The sequence below is a fragment of the Phacochoerus africanus genome, chromosome 13, assembly GCF_016906955.1.
Source record: "Phacochoerus africanus isolate WHEZ1 chromosome 13, ROS_Pafr_v1, whole genome shotgun sequence".
In the NCBI taxonomy this organism is placed as follows: Eukaryota; Metazoa; Chordata; class Mammalia; order Artiodactyla; family Suidae; genus Phacochoerus; species Phacochoerus africanus.
In genome coordinates, this window is record NC_062556.1 from 49,244,703 (window position 1) to 49,272,610 (window position 27,908).

At 36.5% G+C, this 27,908-nt stretch overlaps 1 protein-coding gene across 8 annotated transcripts in view; it reads right to left on the bottom strand.

Annotated features, from left to right (window-relative positions):
- Positions 1–27,908, bottom strand: part of MYCBP2 (MYC binding protein 2) — a 263,517-nt gene that overhangs the window by 222,783 nt on the left and 12,826 nt on the right. For all 8 annotated transcript variants that reach the window (XM_047755874.1, XM_047755873.1, XM_047755872.1 and 5 more), the window contains exons 2-3: positions 13,027–13,102; positions 4,089–4,304 (exon numbers count right to left, since the gene is read on the bottom strand). In XM_047755874.1, the coding sequence (XP_047611830.1) occupies positions 4,089–4,304; positions 13,027–13,102 (292 nt within the window). The remainder of the gene's footprint in view (positions 1–4,088; positions 4,305–13,026; positions 13,103–27,908) is intronic.

Genomic DNA, 27,908 nt, shown 5'->3' on the forward strand with positions numbered 1-27,908 from the left:
TTACAGAATTTATCATGTTATAGTGAAACTATTTTTGTTTCCATTTTCTCAACTAAACTGAGATCTCCTTGTGGACATGGAGTACATCTTACCTAGCTTAATATCGCTCATGACTAATCCAGTGCATGCACATGATAGGCTGACAACAAATATCAATCTACTCTCGCTGTTGTGCACTGAAAAAGCACTGCACTCATAAATGTGTTGTCCAGACAAAGGTTAAATCAGCTACAAGGCAAACCAGTTGTAGTTCTGATCATCATCAGCAAGACTTCTCAAGAACAGAGATAGGACTGAGAAGTCAAAATAACTAGTGGTGCTGTCTTTGGAGTAGTTAACTAAAATCCTAGGACACCTGATCTTAGCTAAGATTAGAGAAGTGCTTGTACAGAGTTTCTTTTAAATGGAAATGAAAACTTTCCATTTCATACAGTTTATTTTCCTGGAATAGACCAGAAAATAAAAATATGCTGTCCAAGATTTCCAGCTGCCTATGTCCTTATGGGAAAAATCTCCTAAGTACAAAAGGTGGGGACTCTATTCTCGGGCCAGCAGGAGACTACTCTACCCTATCAGTCTTTAAGATTGCTTACTTTACCACTACCAAGCACAACTTTCCATAATTCAAAGAAGATTCTTCACAGATGACAATATTTTTTGGCCAGGGTTTCTTCATATAAGCAGATTCCTATAGGAATAAAATATTGAACCTCGCCAAAAACCATAAGGCTACTTATTGAAGAGAGTCCTGAGTTGTCTCTCTAATAAGTTTAAGGTGTAATAACAAATGTACGGTAACGGGAAACCCAAGTGGGCTGCCTAGGACCAGAGCATTAGATGCTCTTAGTGAAAAATACCAATGAAACATTAGTCATAATGAGCAGGACAAGGAGTTACTCATCTGTCTACATTAACCACTGTGAATTCTCATTTATCATCTGTACCTTTGTTCAGTGTAGCTTTTTTTTTAATAAGGGGGAAAATAATTCATTTCCAGAATAGTAATATGTATTCAATATACAAATAAAATAAAAATCATCTGAAAATTTCCCAATCATATTTAGCTTTGAATTATTAAGCAGAGGAACAAAACATTAGGAATTAAACCTTTTTTCTGAGGTTTGGCTGAGAGCATTTTACTCTGTGTAGGAACTTTGAAATTGCATTCTGTGCTTTGAAGCCTATCTCACAGTTACTTAGAACATACTATACACATCCTGTTCCCTCAGTATCAGGAAGGAAGGGCATAAGAAAAAAATACAGTATTGCATATACAGTTTGGGTTTGTTTGGGCAGAAATACATTATTTTTAATGTGTGTATGTAAAAATGCTTATAGTGGGTATTTTTTGGTTAATAGGATTTTAGAAATGATGTCTGTAATTTTCATTTCCTCTTTACAGAAATATTCTGCAGTTTCCAAATTACCTACAATGAATATGTACCGCCTTTATAAATAGTAAAATAAATTATTAAGTGTGGCTGTTAAATAGGGAAAAAACTCTACCAAAATGACACTTCAACAAACAAAAAATGTCTTAATTATGTGAGAGAAAAAAGGAGCAAGAGAGAAAAAACCTCCAGCAAGAAAAAGCAAAGTGACAGCCATACATTCGGGAGGAGCAAGAGAGGAATAACAAAGAAAAGAAAGGAAGTGACAGGAAGAGCATCTAGAGCAGAGGTGCAGAAATGGTCCAAAGGAAAAGAAAAAGTCGACATTTCTTACCTGCCCTCATACGCCCATCACCTCAAACACTAAAGGCCTCATATCTTCCTTTGTGTCCTTCAAACACTGCCAAAGACCTGAAGGTTTCACTCCCAGCCCTGCCCCGACCCCACCCCCAGGAATCTAACTGCCTCGGCATAAAGGCGTCCCAAGGCGTCCAGTCGCTTCTTCCTCTCTGATCTCACTGTCCAGAAGTTTCATTTCCTTGGATATAAAGTATTTCTTAATAAACTGAAAAGTTCCCTGAAAACTAAGAAATTCATTTGCACCTACACACTTTCTTATTTGCGCCTGATACATATAACTAGAGCTTTCATTTCTGAGCACGTGCACATTTATTAATTCTCTGAATCTTTACTACTATCCTATGAGGTAGATATTATCACCACGTCGTAGATGACAAAACCGAGGCACAGAGAGGTTACATAACTTCCCCAGCATCACACAATGAGTATTTTTCATGGCGAGTGTTTGAATCCAGGCAGTTTGGCTCCACTATCCATGTTCATCACTATGCCATTTCCTGGCAGGTCAGTATCTGATGGAAAACTCAGTATTAATCTCTTGAGCTATTTGATTTTCTTTTACTTTTCTTTGAAAGATCCCCTTTTCACTCTGCATCTTTTGATTCTGTTAATCATGCTAAAAAAATTTTTCTTAAATGCCCCAAATTTTATTTTTTGTCCTGATGTTTTCAAAGAGCCTGTTTTAAAACAGTTTTTCTTGACTGTGTAGTATCTTTCAAATTAACTACAGTTTATTATTCAAAATCTGTATACCTGTGTGAAGGTGTCTCTGAGCCTTTACTTTCCTTCCTAATGTTGAAATGTTGAACCTAAGCTGAGTGGTTACAACAGTACAGAGAGGCTCACCCACAGAGAGAATGAAATCCTTGCATCGAAAGTACTCTAGAGTCCTGCAGCCTCATATCTTAACTCTACAATGTATTTTTTTCCCTCAACCTCCCCTAACTGAGCACAAGAAATCAGAATTAGAGACCATGCTCTTTACCTGAAGAAACTTACATGGAAAAGATGGACCTGTTTAAGTTGAAGAAAAAAGTTAAAGGAGGTGCAGTTAAGGACACTGGAGAGAAAAGGACCAAGGGGAGAAGGATCCCAAGAGAATAAGGACATTTGACAGTGGTCGAGGTATAAGGAAGTTTACAAAGCCTCTATTACCCTATGAAATAGGAAGCAAGTCAACAGCTGCTGAGAATAAGGTGAGAAGAACCTGACAGTAGTAATTAAGGAGGTGGTGAACTTAGGAAGAGCTGCCATGAAATGTGCCAAAGAAATGAGATTAGGAACAGAGCCTCCATCTGGCTGCCATTTCCAAGTAGCAAAAAATATTTAAATATTCTTAAAGAAGTTTTTGAGGCAGAGTTTTAAGGTATCCGTTTAGTAAAAAGACAATATATAAAACAAAGACAATAAATATGAATCATTATGATAAAGGAAATCATTTGAAAATGTCTCTATTTAGAAAAAATATGCATAAATAACTTATGATAAAGATATCATTTTAAAATACGTGTTTTCATCTATTTGTTAGAAATACTAACTACATCTACTTTGTCGAAATAATTATACATAAAAAAATTAGTCATGAAATATCCCAATGCTTAAACAGAACAGAGTACCTTAAGAACTGTTTGTTCTATGATACATGTTTCTATAACACCAATTAGTTTATATGTTCCTGGTAAATAAGGGAGTGATATGAGAACAACACAGAAGTTTTACTGGCTCATATATAATTTTTTTCCTAGGCAAAGGGAGCCAGGATAGCAAGAGTACAATTATAACCTTAGGCAGAAAAGGCAACAGTTCTTGGCTCAGTGGCTGCACAGCCAGGAGCTTTTCTAGTTCTATTTCAAGAAAAATAAAAATGTTACACCTGGACCCAGGGCTCCCAACCTGGAGGGAGGGACTGCATGCCCCTACTTTTCCTGGCTCTTGGCTTGTGGTAGTTTGCACTTCCTCGCATGCCCACCTTAATAGCAGCCCACTGGCTCAGAGCTCTACCACCATCTGCAAAGGCTCAGTGCCTACAAGCCACCTTTCCCCTCTACTGCTCTTATCCATTTTTAATAGCCCCTGTAATAGACTCCAAGCCACTGAGCTCCTAGACAGATTTTCCAAGTACTCCCCAATGAAGTACCAATTACTGACTTTGTTAGCACTCCGGTTATAAAGCTGCAGAAAGTTTTCCTGGTCTGCCCCAAATCTATTTTTTACCCATCGGCCTGTTATTTTCAGTGCAAAATTTTATTAAAAAGCAAGTATTTTAGCAATGCAAATATATGCATCAATGCATAAACACCTGCAGGTTATGCATGTAAGTGGAACTTAGTGACTTACCTTTGGGAGCTTGATTGGTGGCTCTTTGGATTCCTCCTCCTCATCACTATCTGATTCTCCACTCTGCACAGCGTTCTTAGATGCAGCTGCCAATGATGTTTCTTTTTTCTGCCATTCCAGAACGCAATGGCGTACATTGCAATAAATATTAAACGCAGAAGGATTGCTATGTAGTTTGATATCTGGTATGATTACTGTATTCTCCAAGTTTTCAGACTGAAACACAGGATATAATAATTCAATTTCATATTCCTTTCCATCGTCATCCATTCTCAGTTTAAGTAACAAAAATTTAAACATTAGACAGGTTGGATGATTTGCAGAAATCACATAACTGACAGAGCAAAAACAATCCAAGTCTATTGACTCAACTTATAACATATTTCTTTACTATACTTCATTGCTTTCTCAGTAACACAGAAATAACTAACCTGACAAGGGCTGGAAAGGGGCCAGCAAAGAACTTATCTGAAACATTCTTTCAAGTCACAAAAGGAAAAGAGCCAACAAAGCCTAACTGCTGGAGATTCAAAGGATATCCATTTGGCGCTTTTCTAAGGTACACCAGCTGTATTGCAGAGTCTCAGTAACCTACTATAAATGCTGAATTTTGATTTCTTTTTGATTTCTTTCAAAAGTACATATAAGTATGTAAACAGAAATTAGGGCCAACCCCCCCCCCCGCAAACCATTAATTTTAATCAATTCTATTTTCATTCTAAATGGTAATGCTAAGAAAACTAGAGATTATAGGCATCTGCTTTCTGAAAACTCTCTCTTAGCTATCTGTTTTGATAAGAACTAATAATCACAGGCTTGGTAATTTAATTGTTAAAATTAAATACTCAATTTGTTTCGGCCCAGCATTTTATTCATCAGACTCCGATCTCATTTTTTAGATCAACATTTACATTATAAATACACAGAAACAGCTTAAGATATTCTACAAATGCAAATTCCAACAAATGGAGTATGTCTAGCAGTATCCAAGATAAATAAAATGACACTTTGAGTATGGAGTACTCCTTGTTAAATAAAAAATGTACTAAAGTTAACAGACATACAACATGTAAATATGTCTTCCAGAGATATTGAAAATAATCAAATATTAGCAATTCAACTCCAATGACAGACACTTAAAAAGATAACAAATCATGATCAACCCAAAAACAAGGATGTACTATGCTGGAAAATCAACCCAAAAGCCATACCAACAAAAATAACATGGGGAAAAAAAAAAAAAGACACTATAAATAAACATGGAAAAAGCATCTGGCAAAAATCAAATAACCATTTATGATTAAAAGTCTAAGTAAATTAGAAATGGAAGATAATTCCAAAACTTGATAAAGGGTATCTATGAAATACCCACAGCTAACATAGTATAAGACTGAATGCCTTCACCCTAAGATTGCAAACAAGGCAAAGATATCTGCTCTCAGCAATTAAGATTAAACATTGTACTCGATATGCTATACAGTGCAATAAGCCAAGAAAAAGAAATAAAAGGTATGGTTAGAAAGGAAGAATTATCCTCTAGAAATCAAATGTCTTTATTTGCAGAAGGCATATAAAGAATCTTAAGTCTGCAAAAAAAGTCACTAGTATTAATGTGTGGATTTAGCAGTCACAGGATACCAAATAGATATATAAAAATGAATAATATATCTATCAATCATACTAGGAGTAAACAATTAAAATGTATAATTTAAAAAATAATAGCAGTAGAAACAGACTGGGGGCAAATCACATATCTGACAAATGACCAGCATCCAGCACACACAAAGCATTCTCAAAACTCAAGAATAAAAAATAAAGCAAGCAACCAAATTAGAAAATGGGCAAAAGACATGAACATGTCACCGAAGAAGATATACAAAAGGCTGGAGTCCTGTTGTGGCTCAGTGGGTTAAGGACCTGACACTGTCTCTGTAAAGATGCAGGTTCAATCCCTGGTCTCACTCAGTGGGGTAAGAATCCAGCACTGCTGCAAGCTCCTACATAGGTCAAAGATACAGCTCAGATCCAGCATTGCCATGGCGGTAATATAGGCTGCAGCTGCAGCTCTGATTTGACCCCTGGCCCGGCAACTTCTATATGCTGCAGGTGGGGCCATATAAACAAAAGGAAAAAAAAGAAGATATACAAAAGACAAATAAGTACATGAAATAAAGTTCAATATCATGAGCCATTAGGGAAATGCAAATTAAAATGAGATACAATACACACCTATCAGAATAGCTAGAATAAAAAATAGTATCATCACCAAATGCTCATACATTGTTGGATCTCTCATACATTGTTGACGGCAATGTAAAATGACAAAGACACTAGAAAAAAGTACAGCTTTTTCTTAGAAAATTAAACAAGTGCCTATAGTAGAATCCATTAGATGTACTCTTAGGCTTTTATACCAGAGAAACAAAAACCTATGTTGATACAAACACCAGCACATGAAGTTCACAGTAACTTTATTCAAAATTACCCAAACTGGAAACAACTCACATGTCCTTTAATGAATGAAGGGTTAAACAAACTGTGGTATATCCATCCATGGAATGCCCACTCAGCAAAAAAAAAAAAAAAGGTACAAACTATTGATGTACCCAACAACTTGGATGAATCTCAATGAATTATGCTGAGTGGGAAAAAAAGTCAATCGCAAAAGGTTCATGCCACATGATTCCATTTTATATAACATTCTTGAAATGACAAATTATAGAGATGGAGAACAGATTTGTAGTTGTCAGATGCAGGAAGAGGGTAAGGTTTGGAGATGTCTGTGGTTATATAAAAGTAGCACGAAGGATCCCTGTGATAGAACTGTTCTACGTCTTGACTATAGTAATGGTCACAAAGACCCACACAAGTGATAAAATTGCATAATAATAAATGCACATATACACAAATGAGTGCATGTAAAACTGGTGAAATCTCAAGATCTGTAGGTTGTATCAAGGTCAATTTCCTTGTTGTGGTATTTACTACATTTATGTAATACATTACCAACAAGAGAATACAGGTAGAAGGGACATAGAATCTCTCTATATTATTTCCTACAACTGCATTCATATTATAATCATCTCAAAATTTTTAAAAAGTCTTTTTACATAATAGCATTTACAATAACATCAAAAATAGGTACTATTAAATTTAATAAAATTATGTGCAAGCTCTGTGCACTGAAAAGCAAAACGTTGCTGAGAGAAATTAGAGAAGACTTAAATGATGAGAGAAATCACGTTCATTGATAAAAAGACTCCATATCATTAAAATGGCAATTTTCCCTTAAACCTATAGATTCAATGTAATGCCAATAAAAATTCCAGAGGCTTTTTAAAAATGGAAACTGACAAGCTGATTTTAAAATTTATATATAAATGTAAAGGACCTAAAGTAACAAAAGCAATTTGTTTTTAAAGACCAGTTAAAAAATATGCGACCTATTTGAAAGCTACTATAATGAGGACAGTATGGTATTGGTATAAAGATAAACATACAGATCAATTAAACAAAATAAATTCTGGAAATAGGACCAGACAAATGTAATCATCTGATTTTTCACAAAGATGCCAAGATAATTCAATGGATAAAGATGTCTTTTCAAGAAATGATGCTAGATCATTTGAATGTCAATGTGTGAAAAAATAACATCAACACTTATCTCACACCATACATAAAAATTAACTTGAAATGGATCACAGACCTATATCTAACAGCTAAAACTATAAAATCTCTAGACAAAAAAATAGAAAAAAAAATCTATGTGACTGTGGGGTAAACAGGAAACAAAATGCTGAATCATATAAAAAAATATTAGTTAAATTTATAAAACTTAAAAACTTTTGCTCTTATAATGCACTCTACAAAAACAAAAAAAAAATCAAACCTCAAAATAGGAGGAATTATCTGCAAAACAGATATCTGACAAAGGACTTCTATCTAGAATATATGAAGTACTGGGACAATTCAGTAAGAAGTATAAAAAGGGGAGGCAAGGGTTGAACAGACATTTCACAATAAAAAGGCATGAATGGAGAAAGGCACATCACGTGATGACGATTTTCACATCATTATTTGTTAAAGAAATGCAAGCTAAAATACCAGCAAGATAGCCCTATATACTTATTAGAATAACTCAAACTTTCTATAACAATCAGAGAGTAAAAAATAGTGGTATCTTTTCAGGAATATTTTTTTTTCCTGGCATATAAACTTTAAGCATAATTATTCTCTAGGAAATATTTTTAACTGCTTTAAAACCATTTTCATCTATGATTCTAAAAGTTTTCTTTGTAGTACTGATGATTTTGTAACATACTACAGTAGCAAAGGACCATACCCACTGGTATGTCCAATTGCTTTGCACAAACATTAAGACTTGACAATGTGCACCTGAGTTTCACAAGCTGTGGCTGGTTGCCTATCAGGATATGTCTATGCGACCAGATCCCCATAAAAGTCTCAGATCCTAAGACCAAATGGGCTTCCCTGGACAGAAACATTCCGCACATGTTCCTGCTGTTCACTGCCAGAGAGAACCCCTGTCCCATGTGCTCACACAAGGAAGGAACAGGAGGCTTATGCTACAACTTTCTAAACCATGTATATATATACATTTTTTCCCCATTGCTTAAACTGTGCCTTTTGCTGTAATAAATCTTAGCCACTAGTATAAACTATTTTTGAGTTTCATAAAACTCATAAGTTCTTCTGGCAAGTCACCGAAAAAAAAAAAAATCACCTAATCATTCCACTCCTAGGTATTTATACTTCCTAAAAAACAAAAACTTGATATCCACACAAAGACTTGTACACAAATATTCATAGTGGTTTTACTTGCAATGGCCAGAAACTGGGAACAATACCCAAATGTCTTTCAACAGGTGAATGGATGAATAAATAAGGAAGAAAGACCACTAATAGATACAACTACCTCAACACAACTCAAAATCATTATGCTGAGGGAAAGAAGCCAGATAAAAAGGCTATGTCCTATATGGTCATATTTATATTAAATTTAAAAAAATGAAAGCTAATCTATAATGACAGAAAGTACACCCGTGGTTACATAGGGCCAGGGCTGTCGGGAGGGATGGAATGCAGCATAGGGTTAAGGAAACCCTTGGGGATGATGGAAAATTTCTGAGTATCCATTGTATCTTTTAAAACTCACTGCAGAGTACACTTTATATCCCTTTCCCTCTCTGGGGTTCTACTATTAAGGACTCTGACCCAAGACAGACACATTTGGTAACAAGATGCTGAGGAAGTCTGCTATGTAAGGGATTTGGCTTCTGCTATAAGAAAGTGAAGCCATTTGCTGGAGAGCAGAATTTATCAGATGTTGGAAGAGAGTAGCAAAGGTCTGAAATAATCACAGGAAAAATGAAAGAATTGCTTGACTAGAAAAAATAAGAAGACAGTCTGGCTATGCAAGGTCTGTTTGATACCATGATCATGAAAGCGTACTGGTATCAATTAACTCTTATCTAACTCCCTTCAGCAGCAGAGGGTACTCACCAGCAGGGACAGAGAGCAAGATAGCTAGATCTGTATAGGATTGAGTTTTGTCAGATAAATCCAACAAATGTACACAAGAGCACGGAAGATTTGTAGGCAGAATAACAGTCTTCAAAAATAACTTCCCCCTAATCTCCAGAACCCATGAATATGTCACCTTACATGGCAAAAGGGACCCAGCAGATGTGATTAAGTTAAGGGTTTTGAAATGGGGGTATTATTCCAGATTGTCCAGGGAGGTCCAATGTAGTCTCAAGAGTCCTTATTTGAGAGATGGTGGCAAGACAGTCAGAAGGAGATATAACAACAGGAAAGTGTCAGGGTGATGCAGCATGAGAAGACTCAGCCAGTGATTACTGGCTTTGCAGATGGAAGAAAGAGCACCCAAGGAATGCAGGCAGCTCTAGAAGCTGGAAAAAGCAAGGAAATGAATTCTCTCCTAGAGCTTCCAAAAGAATATAGCCTTACTGACGCTCTGATTTTTGTTAATGACAGCAATAAAGAAGGAGTAGTATAGCTAAATAGCATTTTTTGGGGGGTAGGGAGCATACCTATGGCATGCAGAAGTTCGTGGACCAGGGATCAAACCCACGCCACAGGAGCAAAGTGAGCCACGACAGTAACAACACCAGATCCTTTAACCAACTGAGCCATACAGGAACTCCTTAAGTAACTTGTATAAAAAGAGGCAGGAGTTCCCGTTGTGGCTCAGCAGGCTAAAAACTCAACTATTATCCATGAGGATGAAGGTTCAATCCCTGGCCTTGCTCAATGGGTTAAGGATCCAGCATTGTAGCAAACTGCAGCATAGGCTACAGATGTGGCTCAGATCTGGTGTTGCTGTGGCTGTGGTGTAGGCCAGCAGCTGCAGCTCTGATTAGACCTCCAGCCTGGGAGCTACCATATGCTGCAGGTGGGGCCCTAAAAAAAATAAACAAACAAAAATAAAAAAAGGGTGGAAGAAAAACAGTCCAAAAACAGATATGGAGGGCAAGGAGACCAACACCACCATTTTAAACACTCATTAAGAGCAGGAAATACTCTTACTCATCTTTCCATCCCAAATACCTAGCACAAGGCGTGCAAGTCAGCAGGCAAATCATGTCTCAGGAGTAAATGAAGAAGTTTTTTAATATCACTCTCATCACAAATTGTTCCTATAAAGCAGATATAAAACCTGAAGGCCAACAGAAGACATAAGAATTATAAAGGGCACAAGGCTAGTTAGAAACAGAATTGAAAGGGAAGAAATACCTTGACTTCCCATCTCTTTCTGGATATCACATGCCACCACTTTTAGGGAAATCAAAAAATGAAACCTGAAAAAGGGCTTTAAAAGATTTTCAATATTCCCATACTCTAACTATGCATACAGCACCAAAAAGTGGGATAGAAGTTGGAAATCTGAATGACTATGCATTTGTTAAAAAGTTTTCATATATTTAGTAAGAATGGTCTCCACTTCCCTCTCAGTCAGTCTCCCAAACAGAAGCAGTAAGACGGGATATAGTGAACGCACATTACTTATCTGTCACCTCACAATATTTTCCTTAGGGCAACCATCCCTCTCCCATTACACACAGCCTGCTCATCAGCATGTTCACCTACTGTCCATTACAAGGTTATGAACAGAATTTGGTCTAACCAATCAAGTACCCCATCTTCAAGGTCAAAGTCAATTATGCAGGTCAATCAAAAACCCTATCCAAGATTTTCTGTCACAACTTGTAGAGGAGACTGCCTTTTGCTAAAAAAAAATAAAGTTGGAGCTGCCAGCAGCCTGATTCCTCAGGCAATAAACCCACATTCAGAGGAAAAGAGAAGCAAGAAGATAAATATCTACTAACATTATCATAATCCCTGGATCCAGCTGATAAATTCCATCCCCTATTCTTTATTTTTTATTTACTTTAAAGTGAATATCTCAGAGTTCCTATTGAATGAATTGAAATGAATCCGACTGGATCCATGAGGAAACAGGTTCAAACCCTCATCCCACTCAATGGGTTAAGGATTCGGCATTGCCATGAGTGGTGGTGTACGTTGCAGATGTGTCTCGGATGGATCCCGCGTTGCTGTGGCTATGGCGTAGGTCAGCAGCTACGGCTCCGATTCAACCCCTAGCCTGGGAACCTGCATATACTGCAGGTAAAGCCCTAAAAAGACAAAAAAAAAAAAGTGGATATCTCTCAGTAATGAACGAGACCAAAAGGGCAGAAGATAACTATCTCTGTAACTTAAATAAAATACACAACTCAAGCTAAGTGATTGTTTCTATAATCAAAAGTGGAGCTCTTCAGATATCAGTTATGACTCCTCTCTTCCTCCTGTCTGAGAGAAAAGAGATCCTTTTACAGAAAGTGGGATCTGGTCCTTAAAAATGTTAATGAAAAAGCTAGCTGGATCCTATAGAGAAGATATCAGACTTCAGTAGAAAAATCGATCCTTGATCTTTAAGGTACCACCTAATTCAAATAGTCCATACTACCTTTTCTTTTGCACAGCCACCAACAGTCAAAAAAAGCTCAGAACAGGAGTTCCCGTCGTGGCGCAGTGGTTAACGAATCCGACTAGGAACCATGAGGTTGCGGGTTCGATCCCTGCCCTTGCTCGGTGGGTTGACGATCCGGCGTTGCCGTGAGCTGTGGTGTAGGTTGCAGATGCGGCTCGGATCCCGCGTTGCTGTGGCCCTGGTGTAGGCCGGTGGCTGCGGCTCCAATTGGACCCCTGGCCTGGGAATCTCCATATGCCGCGGGAGCGGACCAAGAAATAGCAAAAAGACCAAAAAAAAAAAAAAAAAAGCTCAGAACAATGTAGGCACACCAAGATACTCCCTAATCATAACATATGCATAAGGATATGACAAACCCAAATTCAAGTCCCAAATCCCAAGCCAGTTTTACTCAGTTTGCAGTACATGCTGTCAGAGTGAAAAAAAAGTACAAGAGAAATAGATATCTTCACCCAAAGGACTGATCAAAGATAACAAGAATAAATAAATACTTTTCATTGTCCAGATAATAATTTCCAAGTTAATGATCAAAAAAATGCCAAAAAGATGAAACTAAACAGTATAACCCAAATAATAATGGGCTTTCAAAAATTCCTTCAGCACATAGAAAGAAAATGATTTCCTAATTATACTCATATTTACTTTTTTATTGCAGTATAGCTGATGTATAATATTATTTAATTTCAGGTGTACAACATAGAGATCCATAATTTTTAAAGGTTATATTCCATTTATAGTTATTATAAAATACTGGCTATATTCACTGTTTTGTACTATACATCCTTGTAGCTTATTTACTTTATAAATAGTAGTTTTAACCTCTTATCTTTTTAATCCTGGCATTTTTATTCAAATTATTGAATGAAAAAGCCCTTATTCCCTATAAATTACTAACAGTTTTACCTTGCTTCTTGTCTTCACTTTTGATTTGCTCTTCTGTTTTCTTTTCAACTTCTTCTTATTTAAAATTTTCTTATTCCTAAAAGTATAAAAAAAAAAAGGTGGAAAAAAGAATTAGGGAAGTTCATATTTTAGAACATACAAAGCTATTAAAAATAGATACTTCCAAAGTAGACATGTGAATATTTCTTACAAACTTTATTTCTGTGAAACAATATACTCTAGATGTGCATAAAAAGAAAGTGGGAGGATGGAGAGAGGATAGGAAGAGAAAAGGAAGTTCAGAGCTAGAGCTACCAGCCTTACTTAGAGAGTAAAATAAGCGGAGGGCCTAGGATGGACCCATAGACACACCAATACATTTGAAGGAGATCTAGCCAGAAATATCCATTAAGGAAATATCCATGGGATTATTTAACTCGGATTTTGGTGCAAAGGAGATCATGGAAATCATGTTTGTGGGCGGGACATCCCCAAGAGTGTGCTACCAGAGGAAAGAGAAAGAACAACTAGTAGCATCAAATGCTACTCATGAACAGATATACCTGTTCACACAGTCTGTTCAACTATGAGCAAAGAATATCTATTCCAACATTTTCCCTTTCAGCACCTGCACCTGTGTGTGAAACATCATGGAGGTTCAAGAAATATCAAATGAACAAAGTTGATGAAAAGCAATGAGTATTTTTCATGTGTGGTTGAGGGTGTCCTAAAGTTTACTTAAATGAAATCAGTTATTTGAGCAAAAGGAATACGTAACTGCTGAAACAAGGTAGCCCCTTCTACACAATTTAGAAAGCATCAAGGTTCGTTCAAAACAAATCTTCAGAGCAAAAGAATATATAAATCCAACTTAAGATGAATTTCCTAAAGTCTACTTATCATGAACTTAAATTTTCAAAAGTATACACCAATACTGTTGGCTGTTTTGTTTAAAGAACTTCCTTAAAGTTCAAGAGACTTTATATGTATCCTAAAATATTTCTCTTGTTATGCATTTGGGATTTAATTAGCTATAACTTTTTTTTTTTTTTTTTTGCTTTTTAGGGCTGCACCTGGAGCATACGGAAGTTCCCAGGCTAGGGGTCGAACTGGAGCTGAAGTTGTCAGCCATGGCCACAGTAATGTGGGATCCAAACTGCATCTCACACCACAGCTCACACCAACGCTGGATCATAACCCACTGAGCGAGGCCAGGGATCAAATCCACATCCTCATGGATACTAGTGAGGTTTGTAACCCACTGAGCCACAATGGGAACTCCCAGTTATAACAATTTTAATGAATCTGGACCCACCAAATCTGAATATCGATCAGCTGAAGAACCCAGCTTCCCCCAATCCACACAAATTGATTTTACTGTGTTTTCTTGTTGATTTGGCTTGTACTAGAAGTAGATGGATGTCCAAAAGAGCTAGTAAAAAGGTAAAAATTATATATACAAAATCTGTATTTAACATTGCAAAATAAAAATGCTAGGTGTTAGGAGTGTTAGGAATGTAGCATCCCATTACATGACTACCTTTCAGAACTAAGCTTAAATAAACTTTTCATGGTATCTGAGGATGGACAGATAAAAGAAAAACTCTAGGAGTCTTATACATTAACATTTCACCATGGAATTTTTTATACTTTAGAATTTTAAATCTTAAATCAATAGGAGCTTAATGATGAATGTTTGGAATTGGTCCTGTTAAGATTTTTTTAGTCTTCTCACAAAAAGAACCTCATACCATGAGATTTCGAAGAATTCTGGGTGGTAATAAAAGGGAAATGTTATTAACATGCTTTAAATATTTATTTTAAAAATATTTACTTTAAAAATTCCAAAGAAGAAATTATCTTAATAGTTACCACTGTTTAGGGAAACCAAATACTTCCGCAATATAAGAATAAATGAATTTGGCAAGTTGTTCTGTGACACAGATGATTAGTTTCTATTTCAGCTTATTACTGAGTCTGTTTTCTCAGAAAACAAAAACTAGCCATAATTTAACTTAAAACTTCTCTTACTCTAAATCTGTTTTTTCATTTGCAAAATAGAGATAAAGGAGTTTATCTCTGAGGTTCCTTCTAACTAAAATACTAGGATTTAAATAGGTCAAAATTCAAAGAACTTATGGAATAAGAGAGTTTCAATCTTGTAGTTTCCCTTAGAAATGAGAAATGAAAAATTCCCAAATCTATAGTCTAAGGCAGGAATAGGCAAATTTTCCTCTGTAAAGGCCCAGATAATAACTTTTGTATGCTTTGTGGGCCACAAAATCTCTGTATGAAAGCAGCCATAGATGACACAAGAACAGTTGAGCATGATTATATCATAACGTGATTTAAACTTCTAGATACTGAAATTTGAATTTCTAGATACCAAAACTTGAATTCCATATAATTTTCATATGACACAAAACATTTTTTCCTATTTATTTATTACTTTTAAAAATGTTAAAACCATTCTTTACTCACAGAACATACAAAAAGGGAATTTGACTCAGATTTGGTCTGTGGACCATCGTTTGTTGACTCTTGGTCTAGAGTGTATTTTGATAAACATGTTCATATCAGAAGGAAAAAAATATATATATACAACTATTAGTATGCAACACAGATAAAACTAGTCAAAACATCACTAAGCTTATACAAATAAGGACTCAAAATTATCTGCCCTTTCTTTCCGCAAAGATGAACTCCCCACGTTTACTTTCCTAAAGTAAGTAAAAGTACTAGATAGGAGCAAGCCATTGCTCTTCCTTCAAAAAGTAGACTAACATAAAAAAGCCATGGAAGCAACTAAGGACTAAATGAATTAAAAATCCAGCGATGGAAGAGCAATTCCAAGGTGAGCTGAGACCACTGGCATTTTATTCCATGAGGGCATTTCAGAATTTGGGTCTAAGTGAGGACTGAGTTCACCAAAGGAAACCAAAACCCAGCAGTACTTGAGATGGGCCAGAATGACAGACTAGAAATATATCTAATGGTATAACTGCTCAGTGAAAGGGGAGGCTGGGCCAACAGAACAGGGTCAATTTCTCAGTTGCCCAGTTTTAGAAGCCCATATGTAAGAGAAGGAGGAATCTACTTAATCTCTGAGGCAGCCAACACCTTACCCTAAATGTCTAACGAAACAAAGAACAAACCTCTCTGGGAGAAAATATCATCCAGAAGAAAGTAACTGTTCTTTTATACATAATATTAGGCATACAATAAACATATTAAGAGACATCCAAAGAAGCAAAATAATGAGACGGATAATCAAGAGAAAACCAGACAATCAGGCAGATTCAAGATAATCCAGATACTGAGGTTAGGAGGCAAGGACTTGACATATATGCAAAGATGAACAAAACAGACAAAATGATGTAATTTTCAACATTTTTTTTTAAAGCCAAGTGGATTTCCTGGAATGGAAAAATAAATATCTGAAATTGAGTACCTGTCAGAAGGTTCTAAGAACAGAATAGACAGGAGGAAAACAGAATTCACCGACTCGCAGACAAGCCAATAAAAAAAATTACCCAAACTCAGGCACAGAAAAAAGAATGTGATGAACAAAACAGAGGGTATGAGATACGTGGGACATAGTCAAATGGTCTCACATTCACATAACTGGAATCTCAGAAAGAGAAAAATAGAATGGAACAAAAGCAGTACATGAAGAGATAACTGACCATGAGTTTACAAAAGTGAGGAAAGAAATCAACCCAGAGAATCAATTTTACTCTAAGCAGTAAAATGCTTGGCACAAACTGCTGAAACAAAGGATACAGAGAAAAAAGATACACTTGAAGAAACAGCAATATGATTGATAGCTTCCATTCTCTGTGTTGAGAGGTTGGGGGGAGGGGGAGCAATCTAGAATTATATGTCTATCAAAAATATCCATGGGGTTGGTTCCCTGGAGGCCTAGCAGTTAAGAAGTCAGTCATTGTCCCTACTGCGGCTCAGATTCGATCCCAGGCCCAGCAACTTTGGCATGCCGGGAGCAAAAATACCCTTTAAAAATGAAGACAAAAATAGAGATGATTTTAGATCCACAAAAGTTGACACAAATTCCTTGTCAATATACCAACAGTATAATAAATACAAAAGAAAGGTCTTCCTTTAAAAACTACTACGTTAAAATTTTAAATAAAAGGACAGACTAAAAGCAAAAGGACTGGAGAAGTATATCTTGGACACACTCACTGGCCTTCCAGAAAAAGCTGGTATAGCTATATTGATATTTGACAAAGGAATTTTTAAGGCTAGAAGTGTTATTAGAGATGAGCAGAACATTTCATAATGCTGAAAGGGTCAAGTCAATAGGAAAACATAAAAATCCTAAATGGGAATACGACCTAATAACAACAGCACAGCTTCAAAATATGTAAAGAAAAACTTAGAGAAGCAAAAGAAGAAAGGACAAATCTACAATCAAAAGATCGGATTTTAACACACCTCTATGACAGGGTAAGCAGAGGACAAAATGGAACACATGTAGAAAAATGTAAAAACGTGATTAATCAATTTGACCTGACATACAAAAGAAATCACATCCAACAACTTCAGAATGCACATTCTTTTTTAATGCAGGTAGAATATTTACCAAAATAGACGATATGCTGGACCAGAGACCAAGTCTCAATAAATATCCAAGGATGATGATCATCACAGAAAAATTAAACTAGAAATCAACAACAGAAAGAAAACTGAGATATTCTCAAAGGTTTAGAAATCTAAAAAACATATTTCTAAATAACCTATGGGTCAAAGAGCTACAAAAGAGAGTTACAATAGGAATTTTAAAATATTTTCCATTGAATAAAAATTAAATATGACATTATCAAAACTTGTGGAATGTCACTAAATTAGTCCTTTGGGGAAATATACAGCTTTTTGCATACAAATGCACACAATGAAAAAAGAAAGTCTGAAAATCAATGACGTACACTTACAACTTAAGAAGCAAAAAAAGAATAGAGCAAATTCAATGTAAACAATGTAGAAGGAAATAAAAATAAGAGCAGATATCAATGAAACAGAAAGCAGACATTCAACAGAGGAAATCAAAGAGTCAAAAATGGTTCTCTAAAAAGATTAATAAATCTAATAAACCTCTACAAAGACTGGTCAGGAAAAAAAATAAAACCACAAATCAGCCATATGAAAAATAAATAAGAATGGGGATATCATTACAGACACTGCTCATAAATTTAACAACTTAAATAAAAAGGACAAATTCCTTGAAAATATATAACTTCTCAACACTAAACAAGGAAAAAAACAATATCCAAGTAGTCTTCTATCTGTTAAAGAAATTGAATCCCTAATCAAAACATTTCCACAGAGAAAACTCTAGACTCAGATGGTTTTACCAGTTAATTCTTTTAAACGCATAAAGAATTCACTGGTACATTCTTTGAAGCAATATCAATCTTAGACTAACTCTTCCAGAGAATATAAAAAGAAGAAACATTTCTGAGCTCATTCTATCTGGCTAACATAATTCTGATACCAAAATCTGAAGAGAATATTTCAAAATACGAAAATGTCAGACCAGTATTTTCTATGAATGTAAAACAAAAAATATTACATAACCAAAAAGTGGAAACAACCCAAATGATCATCAACTGATGACTGGAGAAAACAAAATGTGGTTATCCATATAACAGAATATTATTCAGCCATAAAAAAGGATGAAGTAGACACACGCTAAACTATGGATAAAACTTAAAAACTAAGTGAAAGAGGAGTTCCTGTCATGGTGCAGTGGAAACAAATCCGACTAGGAACCATGAGGTTGCTGGTTCGACCCTGGCCTCGCTCAGTGTGTTAAGGATCTGGCATTGCCATGAGCTGTGGTGCAGGTTGCAGACACAGCTCAGATCTGGCATTGCTGTAGCTGTGGTGTAGACCAGCAGCTATAGCTCTGATTAGACCCCTAGCCTGGGAACCTCCATATGCCACAGGTGTGGCCCTAAAAGGACAAAAGACAAAAAAAAAAAAAAAAAAAAAAAAAAAAAAAAAAAAAAAAAACTAAGTGAAAGAAACAAAGGCCATGAAAGATCACAAATGTTAATGAATGTACAAATGTATTCATTTATATGAATGTCCAGATAGGCAAATCCACAGAAACAGGAAGTTGATTAAAGGAGATGGGAGTGATTGCTATAGGACATAGCATTTATTTGGGGGTGAAGAAAAATGTTCTAGTTACATAACTTCGTGAATATACTAAAAATCACTAAAATGTAGACTTTAAAAACGTCCATTTTATGGTATGTGAACTATGTATCTCAATATAAAAATTATGAGAAAAAAGCCATTGACCTAAAAATAATTGCAATGTCCAACAACACATAAAAAGGATAATAAATAAAACAGAAAATTCACTTTTTAAATGTCTTCCCTTATTCTGAATAAAGGGAAAAGGGGGAAATGTGACTATTTTAATAAAAGCAGAAAAATTATTTTATAAAATTCAACAATTATTTGTGATAAAATGCCTCAACTAGGAAAAGAAGTTACTTAATCTGATTAAGATTATCAACAAAAACCCTACAGCTAATACTATACTTAATTATACTCAATGATGAAAATTAAATACTTCCAGTGAGGATGGGAAAAAAACAACACAATATCACCACTTCTGTTTAACACTGTACTGGAAATCAGTAAGTCAAGCAAAATAACTAAGAGCCATAACGGCCAGAAAGGAAAAAGTAAAGTATGTCTACCTGTAGATAACATAGCCATATTTATAGAAAATGGAAAATAACCCACAAATACAGAATTAAGAAATGAATTATCAAGGTCAGAAGATACAAGACCAATTTTTAAAAATGAACTAATTTTAAAAACACCTTATGTAAACTGAAACTTTTCTATAGAAGCCAGACTTATTTCTCCTGTGTAATTAATGTAATGATACTCTCTTTGTGTTCATGCATCACTGAATAAATTAGGGAGGGATAGTAGTCTGATCACTAAGTAGGAAACTTTTATTTACTTAACCTAGGCTGATAATTAGAAATAACACAGATTTTAACAGTTCAAGTTGATCGAGGAGAGGGATGCAAACAGATTTCATAATATATATATAGGAGTCTTGATTTTATTAGGAAGTCTTTAGGTTGGGGGTAGGCATGGAGGGTGGGAGAGGAGTACAGACTAAAAATAAAGCCACCATAGCAGTGGGCAGAGCAGCAAAAGCAAGAGAGATTGGAGAGCATGTGGGAGTGAAGAGTATGGGGAGGAAAAGACTGAAAAGTTATGAGTCTACATCATGCCTCATGCAGATTTAGTATCTAAGTACACAGAGCCTAGGAAGGCAAGCAAAACTCAAGCCTTAAAGCATCTGCAAAACTTTCTGAAGAAATCCATTCTTCCTAGGCCTCTGAGAGCCACCAGAAGAAGGGTAATGAGAGTTAGCAGTCAAACAATCATGAACACAAAGATACAAGGCGCCACAAGTGAGAACTAGCAGAAAAAGACAACGGAAAGACATACAGACTTCAGATGAAATTTTCAGACACAACTACATTTACCAAATTTAAAGAAATTAAAACTAGCTTTAAAATATCTGCAGGGTATGGGGACTATAACACATTTGAAAAACAATCAAATCCAACATCTAAATATGAAAAACATAACTGCAATTAAAGATTCAGTAGGTGAGTTTGCAGCATATTAGACATGGCGAAGTGAGAATTTGAAGAAATCAGAAAAAATAACTAGAATTCAGATAGAAAGATTAAAAAGGGTGAAAATATGCCCACTGAGACTTCTTCCAAACCGAAATCTCCTCCAAGTCCCTCTATCCCAGAAGAGACAGAATTTACTGCACCCAAGTATAACCTTTCTCCCATACACTGATCCCATCTCATTCACCATCATCGGGATTTTGCTCAATTGCTTACACTCTATGCTCATTTGTTAATTTCTCTCTTCTATGGTTTCTAACTTTAAAAGCCTATGGGCCTCCAATTAAAAGAAAAAAAAAAAAATCAGGAGTTCCCATTGTGGCTCAGCTGGTTAAGAACCAGACATAGTGTCCATGAGGATGTGGCTTCAATCCTTGACCTGGCTCAGTGGGTTAAAGATCCAATGTTGCTGCAAGTTTCAGTGTAGGTCGCAGATGTGGCTCAGATCTGTTGTTGCTGTGGCTGTGGAGCAGGTCTGGTGGCTGCAACTCCAATTTGACCCCTAGCCTGGGAATTTCCATATGCTATAGGTGTGGCTGTAAAAAGGAAAAAAAAAAAAAAAAAGTTTAAATGACTATCCCTCTGACCTCTTCACTAAATTTCTTGGAGAAAACCATCTCGAACTTTTCCAATCCCCTCCCTAATATGAAGCGCCTACAAGCTTAGGAGACTTCTCAACATCACAAACTTTCTTGTTGCCTACTGAATTCCTTGTCTTCAATCTTCATCCTCTATAGTTTGCTACATGAATACTATCAGATAGTCTACTTCTTTAAATACTTCCCTCACCTTCTAGAAGAATCTCATCTTAGTGTTCCATATCCTTAAAGATGATTTTCTCAGACTTTTTTTTTTTTTTTGGTCTTTTTGCCTTTTCTAGGGCCACTCCCATGGCATATGGAGGTTCCCAGGCTAGGGGTCAAAACGGAGCTGTAGCCACCAGCCTATACCACAGCCACAGCAATGCAGGATCCGAGCCGTGTCTGCGACCTACACCACAGCTCACAGCAACACCAGATCCCCAACCCACTGAGCGAGGCCAGGGATGGAACCCGAAGCCTCATGGCTCCTAGTAGGATTCATTAACCACAACAGGAACTCCTCAGACTTCTTTATTAGCTCCTTTTCCTCCCTTTTTCTTAAATCCTCTAGCACATATATTACTTCTCATGAGAGTTATCTGTTCATAATCTATATTTATTTCTACACTGGTAACTTACACTGTTATCAATAAGCTATAACAACTTTAATAATAACTGAGAGTCCACAAGCATCCTCAGAATGCTGCTCTAGAATGAGTTACAGTCTCTGACAATAAAGGTACATCCACTGTGAAAATCAACCACCTTTCTAGCTACTTCAAAATCTCACCACTGCCCATCTAGCTTCGAGTGGATACTTTAACCCTCTATTTAATTGCTAAGAGCTGCCATTTAGAACGTACTACTCCCTTTACTTCACTTTCATCCACCTCAAAATAATCTCTATGATGGCCTTCTCCATTAATTATCCCCATTCTCTCTTTTTTGTTCATTATTCCTGCCCTCCCCTCTTAGTCTTCCAAGTTAAGATAAGAAAATTTACAAGCAAATGGCATAGGTTTAAACGCAGGTTCTGTCACTTATTAGCTCTATCTTGGGAAAGTTACTTAACTGCTCTGTGCCTCAGCTGTCTCATCCATACAATAGATGAAAACAGTACTTAACCCATAGATTATGAGGCACTTAGAGTTACACCTAGTATTCAGTAAGTGCTAAACAAATTTTATTCATTTCTATTTCTTTGTTTACTTTGGTTTGGATTTCTCCCAAAGCAGATTTGATTCAAGGATTCAAGTGCAAGGAGTCGTTTGAGAGGTGTTCCAGGAAAACCACCAATAGGGGAAATCAGAAGTGAGACAGGGGAGGGAAGGCAGTCAAGAAAGAGTGCAGGGGAGTTCCCGTTGTGGCGCAGTGGTTAACGAATTCGACTAGGAACCATGAGGTTGCAGGTTCAGTCCCTGCCCTTGCTCAGTGGGTTAAGGATCTGGCGTTGCCATGAGCTGTGGTGTAGGTTGCAGACGCGGCTCGGATCCCGCGTTGCTGTGGCTCTGGCGTAGGCTGGTGGCTACAGCTCCGATTCGACCCCTAGCCTGGGAACCTCCATATGCCGAGGGTGCGGCCCAAGAAATAGCAACAACAACAACAACAAAAAAAAGACCAAAAAAAAAAAAAAGAAAGAGTGCAGGGAGTTCCCGTGGTGGCGCAGTGGTTAACGAATCCGACTAGGAACCGTGAGGTTACAGGTTCGACCCCTGGCCTCGCTCAGTGGGTTAAGGATCCGGCGTTGCCATGAGCTGTGGTGTAGGTCACAGACACGGCTTGGATCCCGAGTTGCTGTGGCTGTGGCTGTGGCTGTGGCTGTGGCCGGCAGCTACAGCTCCGTTTCGACCCCTACCCTGGGAACCTCCATATGCCGTGGGAGCGGCCCTAGAAAAGGCAAAAAGACCAAAAAAAAAAAAAAAGAGTGCATTATTAAACCAGTTACCCTGATGGGCAAACAGAGGGCAGCCCTAGGGGAAAACTCTAGTAGATGGTATAGAACACAACTCAGTCACCCCAACGGAGAGATGTGAAAATGAAGTATGTATCCAGCAAATCCCATGCATCACTGGCTGCAAGTCTCTACAGACATTAACTCCCTGGCATTTCTGACTTGCCCTGCTCAGAGACAAAGCATGTCTCTATGGCCTGTAAGAAAGTTCTCAGGCAGAAAGTCATGAATACAAGTACAAAGTAGGGAGACAAAAGCCAAAGAGATATGGCTAGGACACTAAGAACATCTGTCATAGTGTGTCTCTTATCGAAAAGATAAATTAGTTCTCTGTCCCCTTCCTCAAGCTACCGTTTTCCTTCCTTCACTTTAAACACTAATTTCTAAATGCTGTACTCTCTTCTCCATCTAAGCCCAATTCACTTTCCCATTGAATGTGGCTTTTCCCAGCCTTCTGGCAAAAAAAAGAGATATGGGTGAGTGGGTATTAGGTCACTATGATCTCCCAATGCCAACTTCAAGATGATGTCTCAGACTTCTGTTTAGTTGATAGACAGGAAAAGAGTCAGTCTGGAAGTGATAATATGTTCATGAGGAGCCTTTGATATACTGAACATAATGTATTTGAGACAGAATTGAGAGACTCCTAGCAGTAGACTTTTTCAAGATACAGGTCTAGAGAGATCAGGAGAAAGGTTTTAGCTGTAAACCACAGACCACGAAATCCAAAACAATCAGGTGATAAATAACTGAAATCACAGGACTGACTGAAATAATCCACAAAGAAAATTTAGAGAGAAAGGTACCAAAAATGGACTCTTGAGAAACTAGCTCTCCCTTCCTCCCTTTACAATCTCAAGGAAAGGCACTGTAATTTCTGTTCATGAAATCTAGTCATCAAGAATGAGAGTCACCTGCTCTCATTCTTTTGTCATCCTTCTAACACCAAAATGTCTCTCAAATCTGTTCTATTTCACCTATTTTCATTGTCTTTTCTCAGGTTTTATTATCACTTGTCAGAACTACTGCAATTGCTTCTTTAAAAGTAGCCAGCCCTGCTTTGGGCATCTGTGTCTTTTCATCCTCTACAATGCTACTAGGGATATTTTTATAGATTGAAAGTTTAACTCTATCAGTGCTGTCCTCAAGTAAACCAATACATGGAAAATAGCAACTCAGTCCTAACATAGCTTTTAGTCTTTTCTCTATATCCTTATTCTCATTCATCCAGTCCCCCACACTTTAGTTACTGCCAATATCTGTTTTGCACTTCTTTGATGTTACCTCTATATTCACATTGTAGCTCCAGCAACTATCACTGCCTACACTTCAAGAGTCAGCAAATTACATCCTACAGTCCAAAGCTCCCCTGCCACCTATTTTTGTAAATACAGTTACACTGAAACAAAGTCATGCTCATTTGTTTAAATACTGTCTATGGCTATATTCAAGCTGTAAAAACAGAGCTGCAATAGTTCCATCAGAGACTGGACGGCCTGCTAAGCCTGAAGTATTTACTATCCTGCTGCTTAAAGAACAAGTCTGCTGACCCTTCACCCATGGGACAATATCAAGCAGCCTCATTTGTGTGTAACTGGATCCTCAGAAGGAAATGAGAGACTGGGTTTGAAATAATATTAGAGGAAATAAAGGCCAAAATTAAACAAAAATTAATCACACAGATCTAAGAAGTTCAATGAACAGCAAACATGGGATAAAAATACACTAAGAAAAAATGTGTTCAGAAACAACACAATCAAACTGCTAAAAATCAAAAATAAAGAGAAAAATCTTAAAAGTAGCCAAAGAAGGAATTCTAATTTCAGTATGGGGGCATAAACCAAATACAGTCTATCTTTCACACTGTTTACAACTAAAAACATTGGGCAAAATACAAAAAAAGGAAGGAAGGGAGGATCACTCAAGGTCTCTGAGAAAGAAAAGCAGACTGAAGAGGGTAGCCAAACTTGGAAAAGTGAGGCACATGAGCTTCCCAGCTGAGTTATTTGTCTCTCCTTTCTCTAACAGCTTTGCTCTAAGGCCAGGAAGTAATCACAGAGAGCAGCAACATAAAAGTTAAAACTCTAAGAGAAACTCTATCTTTCTGGCCACAGGAATTGGGAAAAGGAGCTCCTGCATGTTAGAGAATGTAAAGAAAATCCTGGAAAGGAAAAAGATGGAGAAATAGACTTCCTAATCCTGTTTAATTTCCCACACAGGTCTTGGGCTTGCCTGGAGCTGCATGAGTATCAGACAGACCCACACCAACAGAACAGAGGCTCTGAGAATTGAAAACTACCACCCACAAAAGGCAAGGCCCAATTTGCCATCTGAACTTAAATGGGATGATGGTCTGCTTAAAGAAACAACAACAAAAATCAACATTCTCCAGAGAATTATAGTAAGCCCCAGGATTACAAAACAAACATTCGCAATGTCAAAGATGCAAACCAAAAAGAAAATGTGATAAGTTTCAAGGGAAGAAACAATTAACATGTGCCAATCCTGAGATGATCCACAAGCTATCCTTATCTAACAGTACCTTTAAAACAACTATTGTAAATATGCTTCATCAAGTACAGGCAAACACATTTGAATTGAACAGGGAAAAGTTCTCAAAAGACAAAGAGAAATTATTTTTAAAATGAGACACAAGTAAATTTAAAAACCAAACAATGCAGTGTGTGGAATAAAATTCACCTGGATGGGCACAATAAGAGAATGAAGATGAAAGAGAAAAAAGTCAGTGAATACGAAAATGGAGCAATAAAAATGACTCAATCTGACAAAGAGGAAAAAAATTGACAAAAGAAAAAATGAACAGTCAGAGACTTGTGGGGCAATCTCAAAGGTTTTTTATCATGATTGTCATTGGACTCTTGGAAGGAAAAAAGAAACTAGAGCAGAATATTTCAAGAAACAATGACAGAGAGCATCAAAAATTTGGCAAAAGACAAATTTACAGATTCATGAAGCTGAGCATTCTCCAAAGAGAAGAAACGCAAAGAAAAATAATGACCAGATACATCAAATCAAGCAGCTGAAAACCAAAAACAAAGAGAAATTCTTGAAAGCAGATAAATGACATACTACATAAAGGAAAATAAAATGTGAATTACCAAAGGTTTTTTTTTTTATCGGAAATCACAATGGTATAAAGACAGTAGAACAGCATCATGAAAATGCCAAAAGAAAACAAGTTTTTATTAAGAATTCTATGTTCACCTAAAATATCCTTTAGATATGAAAGCAAAATAAAGAACTCTCAGATGAAGAAAAACAAAGAGTCTACCTCCAGCAGATTACTCTACAAGAAATGATTAAGTACTTTAGGCTAAAATGAAATGTAGCATGTTCAGGAATGAAGGGAAAAAAACAGAAATAATAAATGAATGGGAAAACATAAAATACTACTTTTTTCCTTTTTTTTTCAAAATATATATGACTGCTGACAGCAAAAATTATAATATTGTATGGCGAGGTTTTCAAAGTATGCAGCCATAATACATATAATAACTGTAACATAAAGACAAGAGTGGGGTGCAACCAAAGGAAAAGAAAGATCTATATGGTTGTAAGCTTTCTCAATTTTAGGTGAAGGGGTACAACAGTAACTCTAAGTAGGCTGTGAAAGGCTAGGTATCCATATTGTAATTCCCTAGGGCATTAAAAATTAATACAAAAAGATACAGCCAAAAAGTCCAACAGAGATATTAAAATGGAATACTGAAGAATAACCCAAGAAGGTAAAAAAAGAGGAATGAAAAACAAAGAGGGAAACAGAAGATAAAAAATGGTATACCTAAAGTCATCTATATAAATAATTAATTACATGAAATATTAATGGTCTAAACTCTCCAAATAAAAAGTAAAGACTGACAGAATGGATTTAAAAAAAAAAAAAAAAAAAAAAAAGGAAATTCCTACATGAACTGCCCAAAGGAGAAAAACTTTGAATACAAAAATATAGACAGATCAGAAGCAAATGGACAGAAAAATTTACCATGCAAAACGTAAGCCTAAGAAGTGTGAACAGGCTATTTTAATATTAGATAAAGTAAGTTTAAGACAAAGAGTATTACTTGAGATAAAGAGACATGTATCATAATGAAATAAAAGAATATTCATCAGGAGGTTTTAACAATTATAAATGTTTATGTACATAATAGTAGGGCCCCAAATTACATGAAGCTGAAACTGACAAAATTATAGGGACAGGAAACAAATGACAGTTAGAGTGGGATATTTTTAATACCCCTTCTCAGCAACTGATTAATAGAACTAGAGAAAAAAATTAATATAGACATAAAAGAGCCAAACAACACTGTCCACTTTAACTATATGACACTAATAGAACTCTACATGCAAAAATGGTAGAACATATATTCTTTTCAAGTGCACATGGCACAATCACAAAGGCAGACTATATGCTGAGAGATAACACATATCTTGATAAACTTTAAAAGGCCGAAATTAGGAGTTCCTATTGTGGCACAGGGGAAACAAATCCGACTAGTAATCATGAGGTTGCAGGTTCAAACCTTGGCCTCGCTCAGTGGGTTAAGGATCCAGTGCTGCCGTGAGCTGTAGTGTAGGTCGCAGATGCGGCTTGGATCCTGCGTTGCTGTGGCTGTGGCATAGGCCAGCAGCTGCAGCTCCAATTCGACCCTT